The following is a 13,125-nucleotide window of genomic DNA, read 5'->3' as shown; positions in this document are numbered from 1 at the left end:
TACTGACCCACTGGCTTGTCTTCGACCTCGAGTTTGCTTTTTCCTTTGGTACTGTGCTACAGTCTAGGATTTGACCCGGCTTGTTTTGACTCTTCTGCTGCCACCTGTGGTAGCCTCACTGTTGCACTGCAGGTAGCTGCACCTACCTGCATTGCAGCAGCATGACACTATTGAAGCTCGCCTGGTGGATGTCCACAATCGGCACACATCAGGCCACGAGGGGTTCCCCTATCATAGAGGTAACTGTAGGTCCCAGATAGATAGGTTTTATTTAGAGGAGGAAGCTGTCTCTTCAGCAGTGTTTGGGGGGGGCAAACTGGCACTGGCTGATCTGTCCTATGGACGTTGGACATGGACTGAGGCATGAGACGCAGGACCAGGTCTCAGGTCAGTGCGGGGGATGGTGCGCTTGAGTGTGTGGTGGTGGTTAGCTTAGTATTGTATATATTTGTATAGTTTGTAGTTATTTTATTTAAAATTAAAAAAAATTATGATAAGTTAAAATTAAAATTATTTTTTTTTAAAGTTTATGTATATAGTTTTTGATTGCTATTGTTTATTTTATTTGGTAGACAACAATATATTTAGTGGCGCTATTGTAGATGCACAAAATCAGTGGCAAGTATAGCCCTAAACCACATAGGGAAATACTGATACTACAAGAAGGAACAAATGCTGTACTTGTGCTATATAAAATGCAATGTAATGTGATTCCCGATGACATAGGAGTCTGCTTTATGGGAATTTGGTGCTGAATAAATGCGGATAGGAATATGTCCATCTGAACTGGAGTCTAAAAAAATAGAAAGAAGGACTTAACATTTCAGGTAAACGCTGAGAACAAAGGGCACTTTCCCCTAGTTACACTATATATATATATATAGACACGTGCCATGGAGCAATCTGGTGGCTAGACACGCAGACTGACATGTAAAGGTTCAGTACCTGTGTCCGGGCACAAGTGTAGCTCCATCCAAAAATGTGAAAACAACCTTGCTGGAAATGAACAGAAGACTTTCATATACGTCACTTCCTGGGCAGGAGACTGGTGTAGGCGTCCTGAGCGCACTGTCCTGGCCGGTAGGCAGTGAGGAGATCAGATGCTTAGTTTCCCTGCGGCTGGCAGGACCTGTGTAGCATTCGGGTCACGTGGTGCCAATGTACGGAACACTGTAGGAGCCAAAATACAACCAACGCGTTTCAGGATAACAGCGGATTCCTTCATCAGGGTTGGCTCCGCCGTGTTGAAGGGCTTTATATACCCGTGGCTCCACGTGTGGATATCAGTCAAATGCAAACAATTCGACCTCATGATTTAATCCTTTAGGTTTAGGAGTGTCCAGTTCACAAATATAGCGGGTTTCCTCCCTGGACACCTGGTTAATGTAATCGCCATTGCGCCAGTCTCTTTGAACCACCTGTTCCAGTACATTGGCACCACGTGACCCGAACGCTACGCAGGTCCTGCCAGCCGCAGGGAAACTAAGCATCTGATCTCAGTTCCTACCGGCCAGGACAGTGCGCTCAGGACGCCTACACCAGTCTCCTGCCCAGGAAGTGACGTATATAAAAGTCGTCTTTTCATTTCCAGCGAGGTTGTTTTCACATTTTTTGGATGGAGCTACACTTGTGCCCGGACACAGGTACTGAACCTTTACATGTCAGTCTGCGTGTCTAGCCACCAGATTGCTCCATGGCACGTGTCTATATATATATATATATATATATATATATATATATATATATATATATATATATATATATATATTGTGTAACTAGGGGACAGCGCCCTTTGTTCTCAGCGTTCACCTGTCCCCCACACTATCTGCTTTCTTCTTTTTTTGATATGTCCATCTATATACAGCAGGATACCTTCTAGTAGGTTTTCATTTATCTGAAATGTTAAGTCCTTCTTTCTATTTTTTTAGACTCCAGTTCAGATGGACATATTCCTATCCGCATTTATTCAGCACCAAATTCCCATAAAGCAGACTCCTATGTCACCGGGAATCACATGACATTGCATTTTATATAGCCCAAGTACAGCATTTGTTCCTTCTTGTTTATTTTATTTGTTATTATTTAGTCTGGTGACCGGAGCAGAAGGTGTAAGTACTTAATGTCAGTTATTATTCTGTATATATAAAATGTGTGGGAGGAGAGACCAGTGTTCAGTATACTGATTATTTTCTGGCTGATATTTCTATTTAGTATCTGTTGTTATTATTAGTGTTATGTTTTTCATTTTTATAATGCAAGATCTTCAGGATGCAGCTCCGCAGTAAGAACTTCCCTTTCTCCCTCTCCAGGCACCCAGTACTGGCGTTATGACAATGAGAATGATAGGGCCTATGTGCTGGACCCTGATGGCCATGTCTATCCACGCCTCATTTCTGAAGGCTTCCCTGGTGTCAGTGGGCCCATCGACTCGGCCTTCTATGACCACGAGGAGAGGATCATTTATTTCTTCCGAGGAAGGAATGTAAGTTAATGATTTAGTCAACTTAAATCCTAGAAAGCTATAGGGGCAATTATAATGCACAATTTCTAAGAAACATCGGCAAACTAATGATATCAATGATGTCGGCCTCACACAGAGATAACTCTAGATGCCACGGCGCAATCGTCCTCCTCACTGATCTCATGCATTATAGTGTTTCCTCTTTCCCCAGGTCACGGCTTTCAGTGTGACTAGCTATAAGGTGGTCCCCGGCTACCCTAAAGCCATCATTGATGTGTTCCCTGCATATGTTCCTGGAGATCATCCCCAGAGTGACCTGGACGCTGTCTACTACTCATTCACTCATCGGAATGTATTCTTCATCAAGGGTGTACATGTCTGGAGGATGGCTGGAGGTCAGCAGGAGAGTGTGCACCATAATGCCCTTCTTCCACGAATCCCTATTAATGAGCAGTGGTTGGATATATGTGATGTCCATCCATCAATGCTTAGTGCACCCAGATGATAAACCTTCCGTGGACCCTGACCAACGATACTGTGTACCTGATCAAGGGTACAATGGACATGACCAAGGACACTATGGACCAGATTAACAATACTATGGACCTGATCAAAGAAACTATGGGCCTGACCAAGCATAATACTGACCTGGCCAAGGACACAATGGACCTGACCAATTATGGTCTGTGCACCTTAACCAAGATACTATGGACCTGATCAAAGATATTGTGTAGCTAACCAAAGATACTATGGACCTGACTGATCTTGTACGTTCTGGACCTGACCGTGGACTTTCTGGACTTGGCCTTAGATGTTCTGGACCTGACATTGGACATTCTTGACCTGGCATTGCATGTTCTGGACCTGATCAATAATTCTGTGCATCTCGCTGAGTATATCCTGGAGCAGAATTTTCACAGGACCCATCATTACAATAACTGATGAACATCCTAGTCATGCCTTAGCCACACAAAACGAGGCTTTGGGTATGTGCATACTATGTTTTTTAGGATAATTTAGAGCTGCCTGCTCTGAAAACAGTCTGAAAATGATAAAAAAAAAAGACCATCTTCACTTCTATGTAAAATGTATTTCTGTTCATAATATCTGGCCTTTGAACATCTTCAGGTTTTCTAAACACCAATCGATTAATAGAAGTGAGTGGGCCATTCTCCAGATGTTTTTCACTTTGAAGATGCTCCATATTTATAATTCAATTCAATGGAAAGGCTATAAAGACACCTAGAAGATGAACAAGAGACTTTTGAAGTGGTTTGTGAGCATTTTCACCCTAAAAATAAAAAAGCTCATGTTTTACTCATTGCTTAATGCACTTGTAAAACCACCTCAAAAGGTTCTACAAAAAAAAATATATTCATCAACAAAAAATGTTTTCTAACTGTTTTTGGAAGCATCCAGATCTGTGCAAAAAGACAAGTCAGACTTCTACTTGTAATCCTTGTCGGTTTTGCCTGCTTGGAAAAAATGTTGTGCGCACATACCATTAGTGGGATCACCTCTGGTACAACATAGGACAGATGGCTCAGTGGGATCAACTCTCGTGCAAGTGGGGCTGGTGGTTTAGTGGGACATTAAACACTGAAGTCTTGGTGGGGTCATCACTCGGTGGGGTCATCACTCGATGGTGGTCATCACTTGTAGGGTCATCATTTGTGGGGTCATCACTTGGCAGGGTCATTGTCACGCAATGAAGGCCAAAATGCTTGTTAAGGCCATTAGATATGTCTACCACTGCCCAGTAGAACACAAAATCCAAAGTTGTTGTTTCCAAAGTCCTCCTGCTCTCTCTAAGCCTTTCTTGTACCCTTTCCTACAGACCATAGCAGACTGAGCATAGTTTACCCAAGACAAATAGACCCAATGTCTTCTTGGTCTCATTGTGTCATATCCATCTAGGACAAGATTCCTTCCAGGAGTTACTCAGGCAGACAATACTTCTTGTTGCAATAAATTATAATATTCATTTTTTCAAACAATCGTTCTTCATTTCAAATGTAGATGATCCAGTACTGATAGTTCTGGTGGGGAGCTAGTGGGGCAACATGGGGGATGAAGCCAGATGGTCAGCTCTTACCTGAAGTCTAAACCTATAGACAGACGGAAGCATCTGCCAAATAGTTTAAAAAAATAACAGTTTTTATAAAACAATTTTAAAAAGCATAAATTGCATTCAGTGGGTAGATACACATATATGGACCTGACAACACAGGTATGATTACTCCATATGTTTGGTTAGGACTGAAGTCAATAACAGAGCAGATATCTGTCACGGGAAGACTAGGTGAGCTAATAACCCGGGCTCCTGCAATTTCCCTCAGACTAGGGAAATCCTGACTGACCCTCTACCTGGAGTTTACACTGATGGTGTGCATGTCTAGGCCTCGAACCTCACCCTGTCTCCTGTTTCAACCCTAGGCTGAAACCTCCGCCCACCACCCAGTGAAGAGGTAATACACCAATACCCACCGTTAGCACAGACAAGGATAAAGGAAAATATACACCACACCGCAGTCACTCAGGAATACACTATAAATGTGCAGGGCAAAACAAATGCAAATATAGGAAGGAGTAAATAAGACTAAGGAAAATACACGACCAGCAACAAATCTCCAACAACCAGCTCTCCACTCCAGACCGAGATAACAACGCACAAGACAGAAGCTATAATCGGCGACGCCCAAAGATCAGGAGAACTATAAAAAGGCAATGGGCATGGCCCAGCTTCCAATCCGAGGATCAGGTAAATTAACCCTGGAACAGCTAGATAAAATCTAGCCGACGCCAATGAGCAAATAGTGGTCAAAAGCGGAATTACCACTGTCTGTCGAACGACCTGGTCTGAACAGCGTCCGACATGACAGTACCCCGCCTTCTACGAGGGACCCCAGGGCCCTCACAGCTTATAGGACCCGGCTTGTCTGGATGGCGACGATGTAAAAACCTGACCAGCCGATCCGCATGAATATCCGAGGCTGGTACCCAGGACCTCTCCTCAGGCCCATAACCACGCCAGTGTACCAAGTACTGTAAAGTGCGACGCACTACACGAGAGTCAACCACCTTGGAGACTTCAAACTCCAAATTACCATCCACCAAGACTGGAGGTGGCATAGGCGCCGCGTCCACAGAACCCACCACCTTCTTTAGAAGAGAACTGTGGAACACGTTGTGTATCTTATACACCGTAGGGAGCTCCAATCGGTACGCTACTGGGTTAGTGACGGCGGTGACCCTAAATGGACCAATAAACCGTGGACCCAATTTAAGGGACGGTATTTTGAGTCTTATGTTTTTTGTGGATAACCACACCCAGTCATCCACACTCAGGACCGGACCTGGCACACGCCTACTGTCAGCCATAGGTTTGTACCTAGCACCCACACTCAACAGGCGCTGTCTAACTCTCCTCCAGACTGATGACAATTGTGCTCCTAACTGATCCTCCTCCGGAACGCTGGAAGAGCCCCTCTGACTCAAGGTACAAAATTGAGGATGTAGCCCGTAAACACAAAAAACGGAGACTCCCCAGAAGACTCCTGGCGGTGATTATTGATGGCAAACTCAGCCAAAGGAAAAAAGGTAGACCACTCCTCCTGGTTATCAGAGACAAAGCAGCGTAGGTACTGTTCCAAATTTTGGTTCATACGCTCAGTCTGACCATTTGACTGAGGATGGAACGCCGAAGAATGAGACAACTTGATCCCCAGCCGTGAACAAAATGCTTTCCAAAATTTTGCCACAAACTGAGACCCCCTATCAGACACGATGTCAGACGGAACCCCATGAAGTCTGACCACCTCTTGCACAAATACCTGAGCCAGAGTCTCAGTGTTAGGCAACGAAGGCAAAGACACAAAGTGCGACATTTTAGAAAACCGATCAACAATCACCAAGATGACCGTGTTCCCAGCTGATGAGGGCAAATCAGTGATGAAATCCATGGAGATTTCCGTCCATGGCTTACTAGGTACTTCAAGAGGAAGTAGTGTGCCAACAGGACGGGAGCGGGGCGTCTTAGCCTTAGCGCACGTGGTACAAGCTGACACGTATGAGACCACGTCCTGTCGGATCTTGGGCCACCAAAACCGAAGTGACACCAACTCCAAGGTACCTCTAACCCCTGGGTGGCCAGCCAGGACAGCATCATGATGCTCCGCCAAAACCTTTAAGCGGAGATGAAACAGTACAAAAGATTTGTTGATGGGAAGCTCAGATGGTACCTCCTCCTGAGCCTCGGCAATCTCAGCCTCAACCTCGGTAGTGAGAGCCGAAACCACAACACCCTTTTGGAGGATGGGTACTGAATCTTCCCGAGGTTCACCCCCCGGAAAACACCTGGACAGAGCATCCGCCTTAGTGTTTTTAGACCCCGGTCTGTAAGTGACAACAAAATTGAACCGCGTGAAAAACAATGCCCAGCAAGCCTGCCTGGGGGACAGACGCTTGGCTGACTCCAAATACAGCAGATTCTTATGATCGGTAATAACAGTAACCTGATGTACCAACCCCTCCAAGAAGTGTCGCCATTCCTCAAAGGCCAACTTGATTGCCAACAACTCCCTGTTGCCGATATCGTAGTTACGTTCGGCGGACGACAGTTTCTTGGAGAAATAGGCGCACGGACGTAAACCACTCAAAGATGAGCCTTGAGATAGTACCGCCCCCACACCAACCTCAGACGCATCGACTTCCACAACAAAAGGTTTCGATACATCTGGCTGCACAAGAATGGGGGCTGAAACAAAACTGTTCTTAAGAAATTCAATTGCGCGCACAGCAGCCTCAGGCCAAACAGAGAAATTGGTACCCTTTTTAGTCATGTCAGTTAGCGGTTTAGCAATGATGGAAAAATCCTTGATAAATTTCCTATAGTAGTTAGAAAACCCAAGGAACCGCTGAAGTGCTTTCAGGTTATCAGGACGTTCCCAATGTAGCACCGCTTGCACCCTAGCGGCGTCCATTTTAAAACCAGAAGCAGACACAATGTAACCCAAGAACGGCAACTCTTGAGCAAAAAATACACATTTCTCAAGTTTAGCATACAGCTTATTCTCTCTGAGAAGCTGTAACACCTGCCTGACATGATCTAAATGAGCCTCACGGTCGCAAGAATATATGAGAATGTCATCTAGGTACACGATAACGAATTTCCCCAAAACATGCGAGAACACGTCATTGATGAAATGTTGGAACACTGCAGGTGCGTTAGTCAACCCAAATGGCATCACCAAATTTTCAAAATGACCCTCAGGGGTGTTAAAAGCCGTCTTCCACTCATCACCTTGACGGACTCTTATGAGGTTGTACGACCCCCTGAGGTCAAGCTTGGTAAACCACTTAGCACCTGCCACCTGGTTGAACAAGTCAGGTATCAGTGGCATAGGGTATGGATCACGAACCGTAATCTGGTTCAACTCCCTGAAATCCAAACACGGGCGTAATCCGCCATCTTTCTTCTTCACGAAGAAGAACCCTGCTGCCACCGGCGAGGATGACGGCCTGATGTGCCCTTTGCTCAAGCTTTCAGCAATATAATCTTTTAACGCTTGTCTCTCCAGTCCGGAGATGTTAAACATCCTTGCTTTCGGCAACTTGGCCCCTGGTTTAAACCTGATAGAACAGTCATAGGGATGATGTGGCGGCAACTCTGAACAACCCTTTTCAGAGAACAGATCCACAAAATGCAGAAGTGACTCCGGAACGCTTGAAGTCACCGCAGCCACACATGTGGCCAGGCAATTCTCCTGGCAGAACTCGCTCCACTGAATTATGTCCTGAGTTTTCCAGTTAATTACTGGGTTGTGTGTTGTGAATTAGACTTTTTTGGCTCCCTCTTGTGGTCACTAGTGATATGACTCTGGGATTGTCTTTCCTCAGTTTGGCACCCACCTGGGTCGTTAGTCCAGGGGTGTTGCTATATAAACTTCCTGGTTTCTCAGTCCAGTGCCTGGCATCGTTGTAATCAGTTCCTTTCTGTTTGCTCCTGTCTGCTGGTCTTGGATCTTGCAAAATTAAGCTAAGTCCTGCTTCCTTGTTTTTTGGTTATTTGCTTTGCTCTTATTTTTTGTCCAGCTTGTACTAAATGTGATTCCTGATTTTGCTGGAAGCTCTAGGGGGCTGGTGTTCTCCCCCCAGGCCGTTAGACGGTTCGGGGGTTCTTGAATATCCAGCGTGGAAATTTTGATAGGGTTTTTGCTGACCATATAAGTCATCTTACTATATTCTGCTATTAGTCAGTGGGCCTCTCTTTGCTAAATATCTAGTTCATTCTTACGTTTGTCTTTTCTCCTTACCTCACCGTTATTATTTGTTGGGGGCTTGTATCCAACTTTTGGGGTCTTTTCTCTGGAGGCAAGAAAGGTCTATCTTTTCCCTTCTAGGGTTAGTTAGTTCTCCGGCTGGCGCGAGACGTCTAGAACCAACGTAGGCACGTTCCCCGGCTGCTGCTATTTGTGGTGCTAGGATTAGATATATGGTCAGCCCAGTTACCACTGCCCTATGAGCTGTTTTTTTGTGTTTGCAGACTTGGTATGTACTTTTGAGACCCTCTGCCATTGGGGTCATAACAGTATGCCAGGCCAAGGTTGAATGTTTAATGCATTGCAGAAGTGGGATTACAAGAAAGGAAAGTCTGAGTTTTTTTTTTTTTCTTTCCTCTCTTTTTTTCCCTCCCCTTTACCTCTGAATGGCTTGTGCTTGCTGCAGACATGAATGTCCAGACCTTGATTACAAGTGTGGACCAGCTTGCTGCTCGTGTGCAGGGCATACAAGATTTTGTTACCAGTAGTCCTATGTCTGAACCTAAGATACCTATTCCTGAACTGTTCTCTGGAGACCGATTTAAGTTTAGGAATTTCAGGAATAATTGTAAATTGTTTCTATCTCTGAGACCCCGTTCATCTGGAGACTCAGCTCAGCAAGTAAAAATTGTTATCTCTTTCTTACGGGGCGACCCTCAGGATTGGGCCTTCTCGCTAGCGCCAGGAGATCCGGCATTGGCAAATATTGATGCGTTTTTTCTGGCGCTCGGATTGCTTTACGAGGAACCCAATCTTGAAATTCAGGCAGAAAAAGCCTTGCTGGCTATTTCTCAGGGGCAGGATGAAGCTGAAGTGTATTGCCAAAAATTTCGGAAATGGTCCGTGCTTACTCAGTGGAATGAGTGTGCTCTGGCCGCAAATTTCAGAAATGGCCTTTCTGAAGCCATTAAGAATGTGATGGTGGGTTTCTCCATTCCTACAGGTCTGAATGATTCCATGGCGCTGGCTATTCAAATTGACCGGCGTTTGCGGGAGCGCAAAGCCGCGAATCCTCTGGTGGTGTTGTCTGAACAAACACCTGATTTAATGCAATGTGATAGAATTCAGACTAGAAATGAACGGAAAAATCATAGACGTCAGAATGGGTTGTGTTTTTACTGTGGTGATTCTACACATGTTATATCAGCATGCTCTAAACGCCTAACAAGGGTTGTTAGCCCTGTCGCCATTGGTAATTTGCAACCTAAATTTATTTTGTCTGTGACTTTAATTTGCTCATTGTCTTCCTACCCTGTTATGGCGTTTGTGGATTCAGGTGCTGCCCTGAGTCTTATGGATCTGTCATTTGCCAAGCGCTGTGGTTTTGTTCTTGAACCGTTGGTAAATCCTATTCCTCTTAGAGGTATTGATGCTACGCCATTGGCGGAAAATAAACCGCAGTTTTGGACGCAGGTGACCATGTGCATGACTCCTGAACATCGGGAGGTGATACGTTTTCTTGTTCTGCATAAAATGCATGATTTGGTCGTTTTGGGTCTGCTATGGTTACAGACCCATAATCCAGTCTTCGATTGGAAGGCTATGTCTGTGTCAAGTTGGGGCTGTCAGGGAATTCATGGTGATTCCCCGCCGGTGTCTATTGCTTCCTCTACTCCTTCGGAAGTTCCTGAGTATTTGTCTGATTACCAGGATGTATTTAGCGAGTCCAGGTCCAGTGCTCTTCCTCCTCATAGGGACTGTGACTGCGCTATAGATTTGATTCCAGGTAGTAAATTTCCTAAGGGAAGATTATTTAATCTGTCTGTACCTGAGCATACCGCAATGCGTTCGTATATCAAGGAATCTCTGGAGAAGGGGCATATCCGTCCATCCTCTTCCCCTCTTGGTGCGGGATTCTTTTTTGTGGCCAAGAAGGACGGATCTTTGAGACCTTGTATTGACTATCGGCTTCTGAATAAAATCACTGTTAAATTTCAGTATCCTTTGCCTCTGTTGTCGGACTTGTTTGCCCGGATTAAAGGTGCCAAGTGGTTCACCAAGATAGATCTTCGTGGTGCGTACAACCTTGTGCGCATTAAGCAAGGAGATGAATGGAAAACTGCATTTAATACGCCCGAAGGTCATTTTGAGTACTTGGTGATCCCTTTCGGGCTCTCTAATGCTCCTTCAGTGTTTCAGTCCTTTATGCATGATATTTTCCGGAAGTATCTGGATAAATTTATGATTCTTTATCTGGATGATATTCTGTTTTTTTCTGATGATTGGGACTCGCATGTAGAGCAGGTCAGGATGGTGTTTCAGGTTTTGCGTGAGAATGCTTTGTTTGTTAAGGGCTCAAAGTGTCTCTTTGGAGTACAGAAGGTTCCCTTTTTGGGTTTTATTTTTTCCCCTTCTGCAGTGGAGATGGACCCAGTCAAGGTCCGAGCTATTCATGATTGGACTCAACCCACGTCAGTTAAGAGTCTTCAGAAGTTCTTGGGTTTTGCTAACTTCTACCGTCGTTTTATCGCTAATTTTTCTAGCGTTGTTAAACCTTTGACGGATATGACCAAGAAAGGTTCTGATGTTGCTAACTGGGCTCCTGCAGCCGTGGAAGCCTTTCAAGAGTTGAAGCGCCGGTTTACTTCGGCGCCTGTTTTGTGCCAGCCTGATGTCTCACTTCCCTTTCAGGTTGAAGTGGATGCTTCTGAGATTGGGGCAGGGGCCGTTTTGTCGCAGAGAGGCCCTGGTTGCTCTGTAATGAGACCATGTGCTTTTTTCTCTAGGAAGTTTTCGCCTGCTGAGCGGAATTATGATGTTGGCAATCGGGAGTTGTTAGCCATGAAGTGGGCATTTGAGGAGTGGCGTCATTGGCTCGAGGGTGCTAAGCATCGTGTGGTGGTCTTGACTGATCACAAAAATCTGATGTATCTCGAGTCTGCTAAACGCCTGAATCCTAGACAGGCCCGCTGGTCATTGTTTTTCTCCCGTTTTGACTTTGTGGTCTCGTATTTACCAGGTTCAAAGAATGTGAAGGCTGATGCTCTTTCAAGGAGCTTTGTGCCTGACTCTCCTGGAGTCGCAGAACCAGTTGGTATTCTCAAAGAGGGAGTTATCCTGTCAGCCATTTCTCCGGATTTGCGACGTGTGTTGCAGAGATTTCAGGCTGGTAGACCTGACTCTTGTCCACCTGACAGACTGTTTGTTCCTGATAAGTGGACCAGCAGAGTCATTTCCGAGGTTCATTCCTCGGTGTTGGCAGGGCATCCGGGAATTTTTGGCACCAGAGATCTGGTGGCTAGGTCCTTTTGGTGGCCTTCCTTGTCACGGGATGTGCGGTCATTTGTGCAGTCCTGTGGGACTTGTGCTCGAGCTAAGCCTTGCTGTTCTCGTGCCAGCGGGTTGCTCTTGCCCTTGCCTGTCCCGAAGAGGCCTTGGACACACATTTCCATGGATTTCATTTCAGATCTTCCGGTGTCTCAGGGCATGTCTGTCATCTGGGTGGTATGTGATCGCTTTTCCAAGATGGTCCATTTGGTATCTTTGCCTAAGCTGCCTTCCTCTTCTGATCTTGTTCCTTTGTTCTTTCAGAATGTGGTTCGTTTACACGGCATTCCTGAGAATATTGTGTCTGACAGAGGATCCCAGTTTGTTTCCAGGTTCTGGCGATCCTTTTGTGCTAAGATGGGCATTGATTTGTCGTTTTCGTCTGCCTTTCATCCTCAGACTAATGGACAAACGGAGCGAACTAATCAGACTCTGGAGGCTTATTTGAGGTGTTTTGTTTCGGCAGATCAGGATGATTAGGTGACCTTCTTGCCGTTGGCTGAGTTTGCCCTTAATAATCGGGCTAGTTCCGCTACTTTGGTTTCGCCTTTTTTTTCAACTCTGGTTTCCATCCCCGTTTTTCCTCGGGACATGTGGAGCCTTCTGACTGTCCTGGGGTAGATTCCGTGGTGGATAGGTTGCAGCAGATCTGGAATCATGTGGTGGACAACTTGAAGTTGTCACAGGAGAAGGCTCAGCGTTTTGCCAACCGCCGCCGCGGTGTGGGTCCCCGACTTCGTGTTGGGGATTTGGTATGGCTGTCTTCTCGATTTGTTCCTATGAAGGTCTCCTCTCCTAAATTTAAGCCTCGCTTCATCGGTCCTTACAAGATATTGGAAATCCTTAATCCTGTGTCCTTTCGCTTGGATCTTCCGGTGTCGTTTGCCATTCACAACGTGTTCCATAGGTCTTTGTTGCGGCGGTACGTTGTACCTGTGGTTCCTTCTGTTGAGCCTCCTGCTCCGGTGTTGGTTGAGGGCGAGTTGGAGTACGTGGTGAAGAAGATCTTGGATTCTCGTCTCTCCAGGCGGAGGCTTCAGTATCTGGTCAAGTGGAAGGGCTATGGTCAGGAGGATA

General features: G+C 45.6%; 1 protein-coding gene across 1 annotated transcript in view; it reads left to right on the top strand.

Moving 5' to 3' along the window:
• Positions 1-4,402, top strand: part of LOC143801336 (matrix metalloproteinase-21-like) — a 119,124-nt gene extending 114,722 nt beyond the window's left edge. The window contains exons 9-10 of the mRNA XM_077281241.1: positions 2,310-2,482; positions 2,673-4,402. Coding sequence (XP_077137356.1) covers positions 2,310-2,482; positions 2,673-2,966 — 467 coding nt within the window. The 3' untranslated portion in view covers positions 2,967-4,402. The remainder of the gene's footprint in view (positions 1-2,309; positions 2,483-2,672) is intronic.
• Positions 4,403-13,125: the final 8,723 nt, after the last annotated feature.

This window comes from Ranitomeya variabilis, chromosome 1, assembly GCF_051348905.1.
Source record: "Ranitomeya variabilis isolate aRanVar5 chromosome 1, aRanVar5.hap1, whole genome shotgun sequence".
Taxonomy (NCBI): domain Eukaryota; kingdom Metazoa; phylum Chordata; class Amphibia; order Anura; family Dendrobatidae; genus Ranitomeya; species Ranitomeya variabilis.
This window is presented reverse-complemented; position numbering and strand designations above follow the sequence as displayed.